Source organism: Callorhinchus milii, unplaced genomic scaffold (assembly GCF_018977255.1).
Source record: "Callorhinchus milii isolate IMCB2004 unplaced genomic scaffold, IMCB_Cmil_1.0 Scaffold31, whole genome shotgun sequence".
NCBI classification, from domain to species: Eukaryota; Metazoa; Chordata; class Chondrichthyes; order Chimaeriformes; family Callorhinchidae; genus Callorhinchus; species Callorhinchus milii.
In genome coordinates, this window is record NW_024704772.1 from 2,994,653 (window position 1) to 3,007,458 (window position 12,806).

Sequence of the window (12,806 nt, forward strand, 5' to 3'; positions counted from 1 at the left end):
AGGCTGGCGTTCAGCCAACAAACGCACTGTAAACTGACTGCACTGTTTGGTCACGGGGGGGGGGGGGGGGGTGGGGGGGGGGAGTGGGTTCTGTAAAGCCTTTTCGTGGCTGTTAAACCGCCGCAGGTGTCGTCTTACACTCTCCGGAGACACGCGGCGGGGGGTTCGGATGCTGACGTTTTACGACAGGATCGGAAAGCCGAGCGCTTTCTCATTTCAATCTGTCGCTGGTTCCTTAGCAGATAATAATAATAATAATAATTATAATAATCCTTACATTTGATACAGCGCCTTATTATCACGTCATTGAGACGCCTCAAAGCGCTTCGCGGGCTACACCGTAAAGTGAATTGACTGCGTGTTTCGCGGACGAAATGACCCGAGTTGTTATTCTTAATGTTATTCATTTATTTTCGGGAGGGGTTATCGCTCAGGAAAGCGACCCGCCGGTCGGCTAACAGCCGGGTTCCTGCTTACTGCTGGGTAAACGGAGAGCGCGCGCGTGAGCGTGGGGAGCAAGGAAACTTTCCCAAGGTTTCGCGCCGCGCGGGAATCGAACCCGGGTGCCTCGCCCTTGCGAGGCGAGGGCTCCGACCACTGGGCTACAGGCAGTGCGCAGCAGGGCTGCTGAGCGTCGAAGCCTGCCGTATACCCTCCGCACGTTCTTGACTGTCTCCTGTTCTACTCAGACGACCACCAAGGTTCCCGAGGTGAGGGATGTCACCAGAATCGAGCGGATCGGTGAGTTGGGGTTGGGAGGGAGGAGAGAGCCTCGTGTCAGCCTGTCCGCTCGGCAGACACCGGCCTGCTTCAGGTTCCCCCGCGCTTCCCGCCCCCACCATTTGCGGTCGAGCATTCAGCCTCTCTGCCCCCCCTCCCCCCTCCCGCGCCCCCATACCCGGGAGCTCTGTCCCGCAATCCCTCCGCCTCACCCCCTCTCGTGCCTCCTTCGAGTTCCGTCTAAAGACCTTCCTTTCGACTGTACCTTTGACCACACTCCCACCCCCACTGCCCTCCACCCCTCCTGACCCCAACTCCCAGCTCAGGTCCCCAAACCCCCCGACTTCCAGCCCTTTGGGACGTCCTCGTGAGGTGAAGGGCACTCGCTTTTCAAGTGTAATTTTGTTGCTGCTGTTGCCTGTGGTCCAGTCCCGCTTCACCTTTCTCTTTGCCCTACAGGTGCCCATTCCCACATCCGTGGCCTGGGACTCGATGATGCCTTGGAGCCAAGACAGGTACGGAGTCTCCTGTGTGGGGTGGTGGTAGGGGGTGGGGAAGGGGGTGAGGGCGTTGTATAATGGGGTGGGGGGGGAAAGGTCTCTGTTTGTCAAGTATCAGGGGAGATGGGAGGGGGAATCGAAGTGTATCAGGAAGAAGGATATCAATGGGTATGGGTGGGGCTATTGGCTGTTAATTGGGGGGCATCCTCCATTGGCTCCCTATCACACACACTGAACCCCGTACCCCCATCACCCCAGCCATCGCCAGGTTCCACTGGCTCCCTACCACAGAACGGATTGATCTCAAGACCCTCTCACTCGTCTTCAAGTCCCTTCACGCCCTGTGGCACCTCCCGACTTTTCCGAGCTGCTTCCTCCGCCACCCCCTACCCGCTACCTCCCCTCGGCTGGCTCAGGCCTCCTGCTTGTCCTTCGTCCCTCGATCCCCTCCCTCGCATCGCCCCTCCTTCCCCTCTTTTAGATCACGCCTGAAGACCTTCCTCTTCGGCCGGGCTTTCGGTCGCCTCCTCCCACCCCCGGCTCGGAGTCGCGTTCCGCCACCGTCAAGCACTCAGCGACGCTACGAGTCGTTGTCGTTGCCGTTGATGTTTCTTTCTCTCGTGACGAGCTGCTGTTCCGCGCCCCAGGTCTCGCAGGGGATGGTGGGGCAGCTGAGTGCCCGGCGAGCGGCTGGCGTGATTCTGGAGATGATCAAGGAGGGGAAGATTGCGGGGAGAGCTGTCCTGATCGCCGGCCAGCCCGGAACAGGCAAAACCGCCATCGCCATGGGTACGATCTCTCTCTCTCACCTCTGGGTCACAAGCTCCTGGGTTCGAGCCCCACCTCAGGTCTTTGAGCTCCCGGTCTAGGCTGGCAGTGCAGGGCAGATGAGACATTAAACCCCCCCCGTCTGTGTCCTGTTCAACAAACATCCCCCACGGTGCTGTTGGAAAACAGAAGGGAGTTTCCCTCTCACAGTATCACCCACAAAAATACACACAGTCACTACACTTTACAGTATATGTTCCACCATCGGCAGTCGCCCCGAAATCCTGGAACTCTCTCCCTGAATCCCTCCGCCTCCCCCCCCCCACAACCCAACCACACTTTCCTTCCTTCCCCACCTTGAGGTCACGCCAGAAGACCTTCCCCCCCCCCCCCTCTCCCTCCACAGGGGGTCGCTGTGTGAATGCAAGTTGTTGTTGTCGTCGGTGATGTGTAACCGTCTTATGTTCGCTGCAGGAATGGCTCAGGCTCTGGGACAGGACACACCGTTCACTTCCATCGCCGGCTCAGAGATCTTCTCCCTGGAAATGAGCAAGACAGAGGCCCTGACGCAGGCCTTCCGCAGGTCCATTGGGGTCCGCATCAAGTACGTACCCCGTTCAGCCTCTCTGGAGTTCTATCCCACAGTCCCTCCGCCTCACCCCCACCCTCTCCCGCCTCCTTCAAGGCCTGTATCAAGATCCCCCTCTTCGACCGCGCCTTCGGTCACCCTCCTACGCGCCCCTACCCTCCCACCCCCCCCCCCCTCCACCCCTTCCTGATCCCAACCCCCAGCTTGAATCCCTTGAAAGGCGCCGTGTAAATGTGAAGTGACTTGGTCGGATGTTCCGCTGGTTAAATCTTTTTTCCGCTTGTTTTGGGCAGGGAAGAAACGGAAATCATCGAAGGGGAAGTCGTGGAAATCCAGATCGACCGACCAGCCACCGGGACCGTAAGTCTGCCCTCTCGGGAGGACTGGCCACGAACCCCCTTTGTAAAGGCCCTCACCACCCCCCCCCCCAAAAAAAATAACGCGGTCACTCGATCCACGACTGTTTGTGGGGACGTTGCTGTGCGCAGCCGGCTGCCGCGTTTCGCCCGCCCACAAAATACGCAGTCACCCCGTGCTTTGAGACGTCTCGAAGCCGCGATAAGGCGCTGCGTGAAACCCACGGATTAATATTATTATTAATAATAACAGACTCTCGTCCTGGGGGACAGGCATTGGACGGTTCAAGCCCCGCAATGTCGGGCTGTTGAAATCTCGCTTAGTTTGTTCGTTCGACCTTGTCGGAGTTGTCAGACGAGCGTTAGATGAGACGTCGCAGCTTTCTGGCCTATAATTTGTCGCCGTCGTTAAACTGAACCCCACCTGATCCCAACCCCCAGCTCGGGTCCAAATTTCTTGACTGTCCAGAGCTTTGGGACGTCCTCCCTGTTCGAGGTTAAAGATCCCTCTAGTTTCTCGCTCGCTCTCTCTCTCTCTCTCCCGACAATTCCCCCTCCCACCCCCAAATACCCCAGATAATATTGGTCGTTTGTGGGACGCCGCTGTGTGTGAATCTCCTGCTCGAAGCCGGGCAGCCTCACTGTGTTACTCTGCTCCCAGGGGGCGAAGGTGGGGAAGCTGACGCTGAAAACCACCGAGATGGAGACCATTTATGACCTGGGCACGAAAATGATCGAGTGCCTGACAAAGGAGAAGGTGCAGGCGGGGTAGGTGGGGCCTTGCGGGGCGCGGACTGGTGGTGGAGCTGGGGTGGGCACTGGGGCTGTGGGTGGGCGGGTGGGGGGGGGGGGGGGCGAGGAGGCTGTTCCTGGGCAATGGGGGAGGGAGGGACTGGGGTGAGGAAGGGGTAATGGAGGAACAGGAGGGAGGGAGTGGGTTCCCAGGCTGAGGGTAAACTCCCTGCTGACTGACGTCTTCTCTCCCAGGGACGTGATCACCATTGATAAGGCCACCGGGAAGATCAGCAAACTGGGCAGATCCTTCACACGAGCTCGGGATTACGACGCAATGGGAGCTCAGGTGAGTCACAGGGAAACCAACGCCAGCTCTCAGCACCTGCTCCCCCCCCCTCCCTCTCTCCCTCCCTCCCTCGCCTCCCTCCCTCACTTTCTCCCTCCCTCGGCTCCTTCAAGGCCAGTCTCAAGACCCTCCTCTTCGACCGCGCCTTCGGTCACCCTCTTACACCCCCCTCCCCCCCCCACCTTCCTGCACCCCCACCACCTCCTAATCCCAAACCCCAGCTCGGGTCCAAATCCCCGACGGTCCAGCGCCTTAGGATGTCCTCCCAACGTGAAAGATGCCGTGTAAATGTCGTGTGTTGTCGCTGCTCTCACCAGCCGTCTTCTTTTCACTCCTGACTCCAGTGGGAGGGGAGGGTGTGGGAGTGGGGTGGGTGTGGGGGGGTGGAGAGGTGAGAGGCACCCTCCTAACTCGGGGAGCGTTGAGATGCAGTAGGTGTCCGCAGGCACATTGTCTACATGTTCGACGGTAACCGAGCGAGTCTCTGTCGCAGACCAAGTTTGTCCAGTGCCCAGACGGGGAGCTGCAGAAACGAAAGGAGGTGGTTCACACAGTGACACTGCACGAGATCGACGTCATCAACAGTCGCACACAAGGCTTCCTCGCCCTCTTCTCCGGTAAGACCCCGACTTCCAGGTCCACTCGCTCGCCTTCAAACCCCTTCACGCCCCTGGCACCTCCCTATCTCACTGCTGATGGCAGCCCAGCCCGGCCCGGCTCATCGGCAGGACCTGGAAGGACAGACCAGTCTCACTGGGGGCAGGGAATCCTCCCCCTCAGGGGAAAGCTTCCTCCCGCAGCGGGAAAGCTTGGCCAGACAGCGCTCCTAATGGCAAGCGATGCGGTTTTAGTTGGTCAGACTCCAGCAGTTCCCCCCAACGCACACTTTGGGCTTCCCCCCACAAGCCTGGGCTCTCGCCAACCTGCGCCTAATACTCTCCGGAATTAGGTGAGCAGGGCGCGTCCCTCCAGGGAGAGAGAGAGAGAGAGCGCATTCCATTCCAACCATCTTATCTCTGGGGTTTCCAGGTGTGGGGGGGATGTGGGGAATTCTCAGTTGGGTTTGGAGACTCTTAAGCCACGGTGACGGGTTTCCGTGAGTGTCAGACACCCGGCCGGTCACGGTGACGGGTTTCCGTGCGTGTCAGACTACCCCCCCCCTCACCAAAAAATAAAACAAGTCCATCAGATGTTGCCTGACCTGCTGAGTGTTCCCAGCGACTCCTGTTTTAGTAGGGAGGCAGGACGTACGTCAGTGTGTATCTGTAGGATGGAGTCTGACTGAGGAGGGGGGGGTTTACCGTGTTGGATTTTTCCACAGGTGACACCGGGGAGATCAAATCCGAGGTCCGGGAGCAGATCAACGCCAAGGTGGCGGAGTGGAGGGAGGAGGGAAAAGCAGAGATCATTCCCGGGGTAAGGCACAGAGGCCGACTGTAGCCGCGCATCACCTCCAAGCGTCACAGTCTCGCGGAGTGACTGTTTTTCTGTTGGCAAATGACATGATGATAATCCTTGCATTTGATACAGCGCCTCATCATGGCGCCGTGACGCCTCAAAGCGCTTCACGGGATTTATACTGTCAAGTGGAGTGACTGGGTATTTTGGGGCCAAACACAGAGCAATTCGGACTGGGGGTGCGTGTGTCTGTGTCCGTGCCCAGTGTCCGTGGCACTGGCGAGGGCCAGTTTTGCTCCGCATCCCCTCTCATCCTGTCTCCCCTTCTCCTGCCGCTCCAGGTGCTGTTCATCGATGAGGTTCACATGTTGGACATCGAGTGTTTCTCCTTCCTGAACCGGGGGCTGGAGAGCGACATGGCTCCTGTGCTCATCATGGCGACCAACAGGGGAATCACCAGGTCAGGCAGTGCAGCGCAGAGCAGCCTGTCTCCTCTCTCTCTCTCTCTCTCTCTCTCTCTGTCTCGGTTTGTTTCTCTCTGGCCTCTTGTAAGAGGAGTGGTGGGGGGGGGGGTGTTTTCTGTTTTTGGGGCCCTCTCTCTGTCCACTCTCGCGCTCTATCTCACTCGCTCTCTCTTACTCTATACCTCTCTCTGTCCCGCAAGCTTCATCTCTCTCTTTGCGACTGTGCGTCTCCCTCTGTCTCTCTCATTTCTCTCTGTCCTCTCTCCCTCTCTCTGTCCTCTCTTGCAAACTCTCTCTCTCTGTCTCGCAAGTTTCATCTCTCTTTCTCTTCTCTCCCTCTGTGTGTATGTGTCTGTCTCTCTCTCTCTCTGTCTCGTTTCTCTACATCTTCGTCTCTCTCCTTCTCTGAGTAAATAAGAACATAAGAAGTTCGAGACAAAAGAAAGACCAAGACCCTTCTAGTTCTCCTTCCACCTTCCTAACGGCCGAACTCCTGTCTCACCCGTGTTTGGAAAACTACCTTCAATAGCCGACGGCTGCCCCAGGACAGAGCCCTGACTAACGTAACATGTCTCGTCTGTTGTGTGTTAGGATCCGTGGCACCAGCTACAAAAGTCCTCACGGAATCCCCATCGATTTGCTGGATCGTCTTGTCATTATCTCCACCTCACCCTACAACGAGAAGGAGACCAAACAGATCCTCAAGATCAGGTCAGGCCGGGGTTCCGCCGCGGGAGTCCCTGTAGCTCAACGGTTAGAGCCCTCACCTCGCAAGCAAGAGGACCCGGGTTCGATTCCCGGGCAGGTCAGGAGTTAACCTTAGACAAGTTTCCTTACTACACACACACACGCGTGCGCGCGCGCGCTTCTGTTTACCAGCAGTGAGTAGGAACCCAGTTGTTAGTCGACCGGGGGATCGCTTTTCCGGGGGGTATTAATTCCTTCGGAAACAATAAAATAATAAGAAATTGGTCACTTCGATCCGCGGCTGTTTGTGGGGGCGTCGCTGGGCGCAATCGGCTGCCGCGTTTCGCCCAGGAATATACAGTCACTTCACTTTACAGTGTGTCCTGTGAAGCACTTTGAGACGTCTCGAAGACGTGATCAGGCGCTGCGTCAAACGCGAGGATTATTATTAATGTGCCAGGTTTTGCGGGTTGGTTTGGCAGGGACCCCCACCCCCCCACCCCCGACCCGGAACACTCTTCTCTCCCTCTATCCCTCCGCCTTGCCCCCTTCCCTCCTCCTCCCTCTTCAGATCACTTCTGAAGACCTTCCTCTTCGCCGGTCACCTCCCCATTCCCTCCCCCCCATTTGGCCGCTGTCAGGCGCGTGAGGGGGCGCTGTGTAAATGCAAGTTGGTGTTGGGGTGCTGTATGACTTGACACACCCCACCCCCCCCATCGTGTCCCTCCTCCTGTAGGTGCGAAGAGGAAGATGTGGAGATGGGCGAGGACGCCTACACTGTGCTGACCCGAATCGGCCTGGAAACCTCACTGAGGTACTCCATCCAACTCATCACAGCCGCCAACCTGGTCTGTAAGAAACGCAAAGTAAGGCCCGGCCTCACCCACACACCCTCTGTCTGTCTGTCTGTCTGTCTGTCTGTCTGTCTGTCTGTCTGTCTGTCTGTCTGTCTGTCTGTCTGTCTGTCTGTCTGTCTGTCTGTCTGTCTGTCTGTCTGTCTGTCTGTCTGTCTGTCTGTCTGTCTGTCTGTCTGTCTGTCTGTCTGTCTGTCTGTCTGTGTGAATGTCGCTGTCTCTGTGTGTGTGTCTCTGTACCTCTCTGTCTGTCTGTCTCTCTCGCTGACTTTACCTCTTGCTGTTCCTCTCTGTCTCTCTATTGAGCCTCTCGCTCTCTAGCTCTGTCTGTCCCTCTATCTCCGTCTGTCTCTCTCTGTCTCTGTGTGCATGTCTCTGTCTGTGTGTGTGTGTGAGTCTCTCTGTCTGTGTGTTTGTGTCTCTGTGTGTGTGTGTCTCCCTGTCTGTGTGTGTGTCTCTGTGTGTGTGTGTGTGTGTCTCCCTGTCTGTGTGTGTCTCTCTGTCTGTGTGTGTGTGTGTGTGAGTCTCTCCGTCTGTGTGTGTGTGTGTGGGTGTGTGTGTCTCCCTGTCTGTGTGTGTGTCTCTGTCTGTGTGTGTGTCTCCCTGTCTGTGTGTGTCTCCCTGTCTGTGTGTGTGTGTGTCTCTCTGTCTGTGTGTGTGTGTGTGTCTCCCTGTCTGTGTGTGTCTCCCTGTCTGTGTGTGTGTCTCTCTGTCTGTGTGTGTGTGTGTGTGTGTATGTGTCTCTCTCTTGCTGACCCTGTCTCTCTGGCTGTACAGGGCACTGAGGTGCAGGTGGATGACATTAAGAGGGTTTACTCCCTCTTCCTGGATGAGTCGCGCTCCACTCAGTACATGAAGGAGTACCAGGACGCCTTCATGTTCAACGAAATGAGTGAGTTCAGCCTCGAGCGGGAGAGTGTGTTGTCTGATTTGATACAGCGCATGTGTGTTGTATGATCTGGATCGAACAGTGCGTGTGTGTTGCATGGTCCGATTTGAGCGGTTGGCGTGTGTTGTGCGGTGGAGAGGTAAGTGGGAGAAGACAGACAAAATGAGAGAGAGAGAAAGTTGGGTGTTTTATTTACAGTTGCAGGAATTTACACAATGAATATCTCTCCCTCCGTGGCTCTCAGCCCCTCCCTCACAGCCCCTTCCTCCCTCAGCCCATCACAGTGTGGGCAGCCCTGTGCAGGTCCTCTTCCCCCCCACCCCCCCCACCCAGAAGATGGGGCTATGAGCAGACTCTTGACGGCGGGGTGGGGTGGGGGTGATGGGGGTGGAGGAGGCTGGGAGACATGTCTGTGTGGTGTGTGTGTATGAGTGTGAGGGGGAATAGGAGAGGTCACTGTTCGGGGTGGGGGGGGGGAGCTGGGTTTGGGTGTCTGGAAGACCCTCTTCACCGTCATCCTTTGCTGTGTTACAGAGACGGAGTCGATGGAGGTTTCGTGACGGGCCGGGGGGGGGGTGCGAGGCCGGGCTCTGGCGGGTGGTCACTTGTTTGCAGTTTCACGTTCTGTTTTACACTGAAATGGTGGGTTTTTTTGTACAATAAATGTTAACGTTCCCTTAACTTTAATAAATGGAGTTTGCTTTCTGTTTGCCAAGCGTTGCTGTGTCAGCAAGTGTGTGCGTCTGAGGTGGGGGTAGTGTTTGAGTGTGTGTGTGCGTCTGAGGTGGGGGTGGTGTTTGAGTGTGTGTGTGTGTGCGTCTGAGGTGGGGGTGGTGTTTGAGTGTGTGTGTGTGCGTCTGAGGTGGGGGTGGTGTTTGAGTGTGTGTGTGTGCGTCTGAGGTGGGGGTGGTGTTTGAGTGTGTGTGTGTCTGAGGTGGGGGTCGTGTTTGAGTGTGTGTGTGTGTGTGTCTGAGGTGGGGGTGGTGTTTGAGTGTGTGTGTGTCTGAGGTGGGGGTGGTGTTTGAGTGTGTGTGTGTCTGAGGTGGGGGTGGTGTTTGAGTGTGTGTGTGTCTGAGGTGGTGTTTGAGTGTGTGTGTGTGTCTGAGGTGGGGGTGGTGTTTGAGAGTGTGTTAGAGAGAGAGTGTGTGTGTGTGTTAGTGGTTCAGAGTGTGCGAGTACGTGTGTGTGCGCGTGTATCACTGTCTACAGGAACGTGCAAGTCGTGCACGCACTCGGGTGCATGTGTAAGCGTGAGCAGGAAGTGTGTGTGTGTGTGCGCGGGTGTGTAAGTGAGCGGTAGAGGAGACGGGGAGGGGGGGGTGGGGGGGAGTTGTCTCACTGGTTTCCCCTTCGAACACTGCAGAAGTCTGGTCGGATGCTCTGCAGAGCGCAGTCGGTGTAATCCATTCTACAGCGGTTGCATTCGCAGCTGATGGCGACCGGGAACGTGTAGTTGGGGTCCACACCTTTGGGACAGCCTTGAAGTTTGACCGAATGGTACTCGATCTTCCCGTACGTGCAGACGTGTTGGTACATGGAGAGGCGAGCGCTCTTATACACAGACTCCTGCAAACAGATACAGCCCAGGCTCACACACGCGCGCACACACACACACACAAGCACACACACACACAAGCACACGCGCACAGCACCCCCTCAGGCTAAGACCCAGAGCAGTGACGGTGCGTGAGGCCGAGTGGGGGGTGGGGGGGACAGTCCAAGGGGAAGGTCTGAAGATGGGGGCAAGGCAGAGGGGGTTTGGGGGGTGGGGGGTTACTATGTGTTGTGAGAGCGCATGTGTGAGTGAGAGAGAGTCTGGACGACTGCGGCCACTAAAGTGTGTGTATTAATAATAGTTTTGTGTTTCGCCCACAAAATCTACCGGTCACTGCGCTTTACGGTACCACCTGCGAAGCGCATTGAGACGTCTCGGCGACGTGATAAGGCGTTAGGAGATCAAGTGCAAGGATTATTGTTCACATTGATTAATGTTAACACCTAATTGCAACACACGCTCGGGCGGGGCATTACCTTGGTCAGGCAGTAGCCAGTACACACTGAAGTGGTGAGGGTGATACAGGTGGGACATTCCTCCTTCTCCGCGGAGATGGTGATGTTGGTCAGACGGCAGAAGTGTCGAGTCTGAACGCAGCAGAGGCACAGAGCCAACAGGAACAACTGAGGAGATACCATCCTACACACACAGACACACACACACGTACACAGAGACACACATACACCGAGACACACACACACAAGAGACGTACACAGACCCAAAAAAGGTATATATATATATATATTTCATTTCATTGCTCCAACTCCTACCTCGTGATCACATCCCTCACTTCACCATCCACCTCATCGGACAACTACTGTGTGAAAACGATTCCTCCTAATCTACGTTAAACTCCTCGAGTCACTGAACAGTGACAATAATTTATTCCTCTCGGCTCTTACCCGAACCTCTTCGTTCCTCGTAAAATACATCGGGCGAACCCCTCAACCTTCTCTGTTCCGGTGAAAATAGGCAGAGGATATAGGAACAGGAGGAGGCCATTCAGCCCCTCGAGCCCGTGCTGCCATGCTCACAGATCATGGCCGATCTGTGCCTCAACTCTAGAGCGCTCTAACCGCTGAGCTACAGGACTCCTTAATAGTAATAGTAATAATAATAATGACAGGACAGAGAATATTCCTGGCTCTCCCCAGCCCCGAGTTCCCTCCCGGCAGTAACGGTAGAGAGAGATACACGGTAGAGCGACATACCTGCTCTCAATGGTTGAAACGCCTTCTACCCTTCGAGCCACGGCTCTGGGTTTTATACGGCTTCTACATGTGTTTTCCAGGGCAATGCCTCATTCCTGCATCATCAACACATCCATTGGATTAAGGCACAAGGTTCGTCCAGGGATTGCATTGCCAGCGAGCGGAGGCCGGGCTGACCTAACTCACAGAGAGTCAGCAACGCTTGGTCCCTGTCCAGTTCTGACGCACAATACGTGCAGTCCCTGTATCTCAGCGGTTAGACCGCTCGCCTCGAAAGCGAGAGGACCCGGGTTCGATTCCCGGGCAGAACGAAACGTTGGGCAAGTTTCCTTACTCCTCCCACACGCACACACACGCACCTCTGTTAGTCAATTGACGGATCGCTTTTCTGGGGGTAATGATCCCTTCGAAACAAAAATTATCATTTTCGCTCAATCCACGACTGTTTGTGGGACGCAATTGGCCGCCGTGTTTCACCCACTAAACGTACGGTCCCCACACTTTACGGTGGACCCCGCGAAGCGCTTTGAGACGTCTCAATCGCGCGATAAGGGGCTGTGTCACATGCAAGGGCTATTAGTGTTGGGTTTTTATTATTAGGGCATTTAAAACTCTTAACAGCAGCAACACATGATAACTACACAGCGCCTTTCACGCTGGGAGGACGTTCCAAGGCACTGGACAGTCAGGAATTTGACCATCAGCCCCACTCCCTCCCTCTTACCCCATTGCCTTGCAAATTTTTCCTCGTCTAATGCTTCACTCTGCGTAGGTGTGAGCTGTTTATGACTGGGGAAACTGCAGCCTAAACAGGAAAAGGCAGTGAGGGCTTTAAGCAGGTGTTGGATATCAAGAAAGGTCACCCAGTATTCCGTTTAGGCAAATAAAATGACACCGCGGAGGGTTTACAATAAAGCAATACTACCGCGGGTCGGGACGTTCCGCAGCCGAGGGTCCAATCTGTCTCGTCTGGGTGCTCAAGCTTTTTGATCTTCCATCAAGTCTTCCCTCGTGCGCCTCCGATCTTTCCCTTCTGTCTTTCCTTCTTTGTTCTCCCCGTCTTTATACTCTCATCCCCACTCCCTCCATACCTTCCTCCAATCTCTTATCATTCGCTTACAACCCGTTATTAACATATCCAATCGTGTTTCCTTCAACCCTCTTTCCTTGTACTGACCCCATATGTTCCATGACCTCAGACCCCTTTTGACCCACTGTATGTTAATTCTGCACCGCAACGCTAACACAGGTATCTGAACCGCACGCACACGGTTCCTATAATAGTAGTAATAATAATAATAATCCTCGCATTTGACCCGGCGCCTCATCACGTCTCTTCGAGACGTCTCAAAGCGCTTCACAGGAAACGCCGTAAAGCGAATTGACGGTGTGTTTCGTGGGCGAAACGCGGCAGCCGATTGCGCGCAGCGGCGACCCCACAAACAGCCGCGGATTGCGTGACCGAATTATTATTTTTTCAACTTTATTTTGAAGGGATTATTACACCCTGAATATCCGCCAATCAACTAACAAGCGGGTTCCTATTTACTGCTGGAAACAGAGGCATATGTGTGTGTGTGTGTGGGGGGGTTGGGGGGTGGGAGGGAGTCAGGAAACTTGCCCAGTGTTTCGCCCTGACCTGGGAATCGATCGCAGGTCCTCGCGCTTGCGAGGCGAGGGCTCTAACCGCTGAGCTCCAGGGACTCAACTCACACCGAGTTGAGCTGTAATGTA

General features: G+C 55.6%; 2 protein-coding genes across 2 annotated transcripts in view; one reads left to right on the plus strand and one right to left on the minus strand.

Annotated features, from left to right (window-relative positions):
- The window catches only part of ruvbl2 (RuvB-like AAA ATPase 2), a 10,694-nt gene extending 1,701 nt beyond the window's left edge, over nt 1-8,993 (plus strand). Inside the window, exons 2-15 of the mRNA XM_042345129.1 lie at nt 690-741; nt 1,180-1,235; nt 1,868-2,009; nt 2,463-2,592; nt 2,871-2,937; nt 3,595-3,701; nt 3,921-4,014; nt 4,508-4,631; nt 5,336-5,430; nt 5,754-5,872; nt 6,468-6,587; nt 7,300-7,429; nt 8,195-8,309; nt 8,841-8,993. Coding sequence (XP_042201063.1) covers nt 690-741; nt 1,180-1,235; nt 1,868-2,009; nt 2,463-2,592; nt 2,871-2,937; nt 3,595-3,701; nt 3,921-4,014; nt 4,508-4,631; nt 5,336-5,430; nt 5,754-5,872; nt 6,468-6,587; nt 7,300-7,429; nt 8,195-8,309; nt 8,841-8,866 — 1,377 coding nt within the window. The 3' untranslated portion in view covers nt 8,867-8,993. The remainder of the gene's footprint in view (nt 1-689; nt 742-1,179; nt 1,236-1,867; nt 2,010-2,462; nt 2,593-2,870; nt 2,938-3,594; nt 3,702-3,920; nt 4,015-4,507; nt 4,632-5,335; nt 5,431-5,753; nt 5,873-6,467; nt 6,588-7,299; nt 7,430-8,194; nt 8,310-8,840) is intronic.
- A 476-nt stretch (nt 8,994-9,469) lies between these two features.
- Nucleotides 9,470-12,392, minus strand: LOC103173507 (lutropin subunit beta-like). The gene is made up of 4 exons (XM_042345119.1): nt 11,797-12,392; nt 11,073-11,167; nt 10,338-10,500; nt 9,470-9,872 (listed from the first exon to the last, which is right to left on the minus strand). Exons 3-4 carry the CDS (start codon nt 10,497-10,499, stop codon nt 9,642-9,644), a joined length of 393 nt encoding a protein of 130 aa, XP_042201053.1. The 5' UTR covers nt 10,500; nt 11,073-11,167; nt 11,797-12,392; the 3' UTR covers nt 9,470-9,641.
- Between the last annotated feature and the right edge of the window lie 414 nt (nt 12,393-12,806).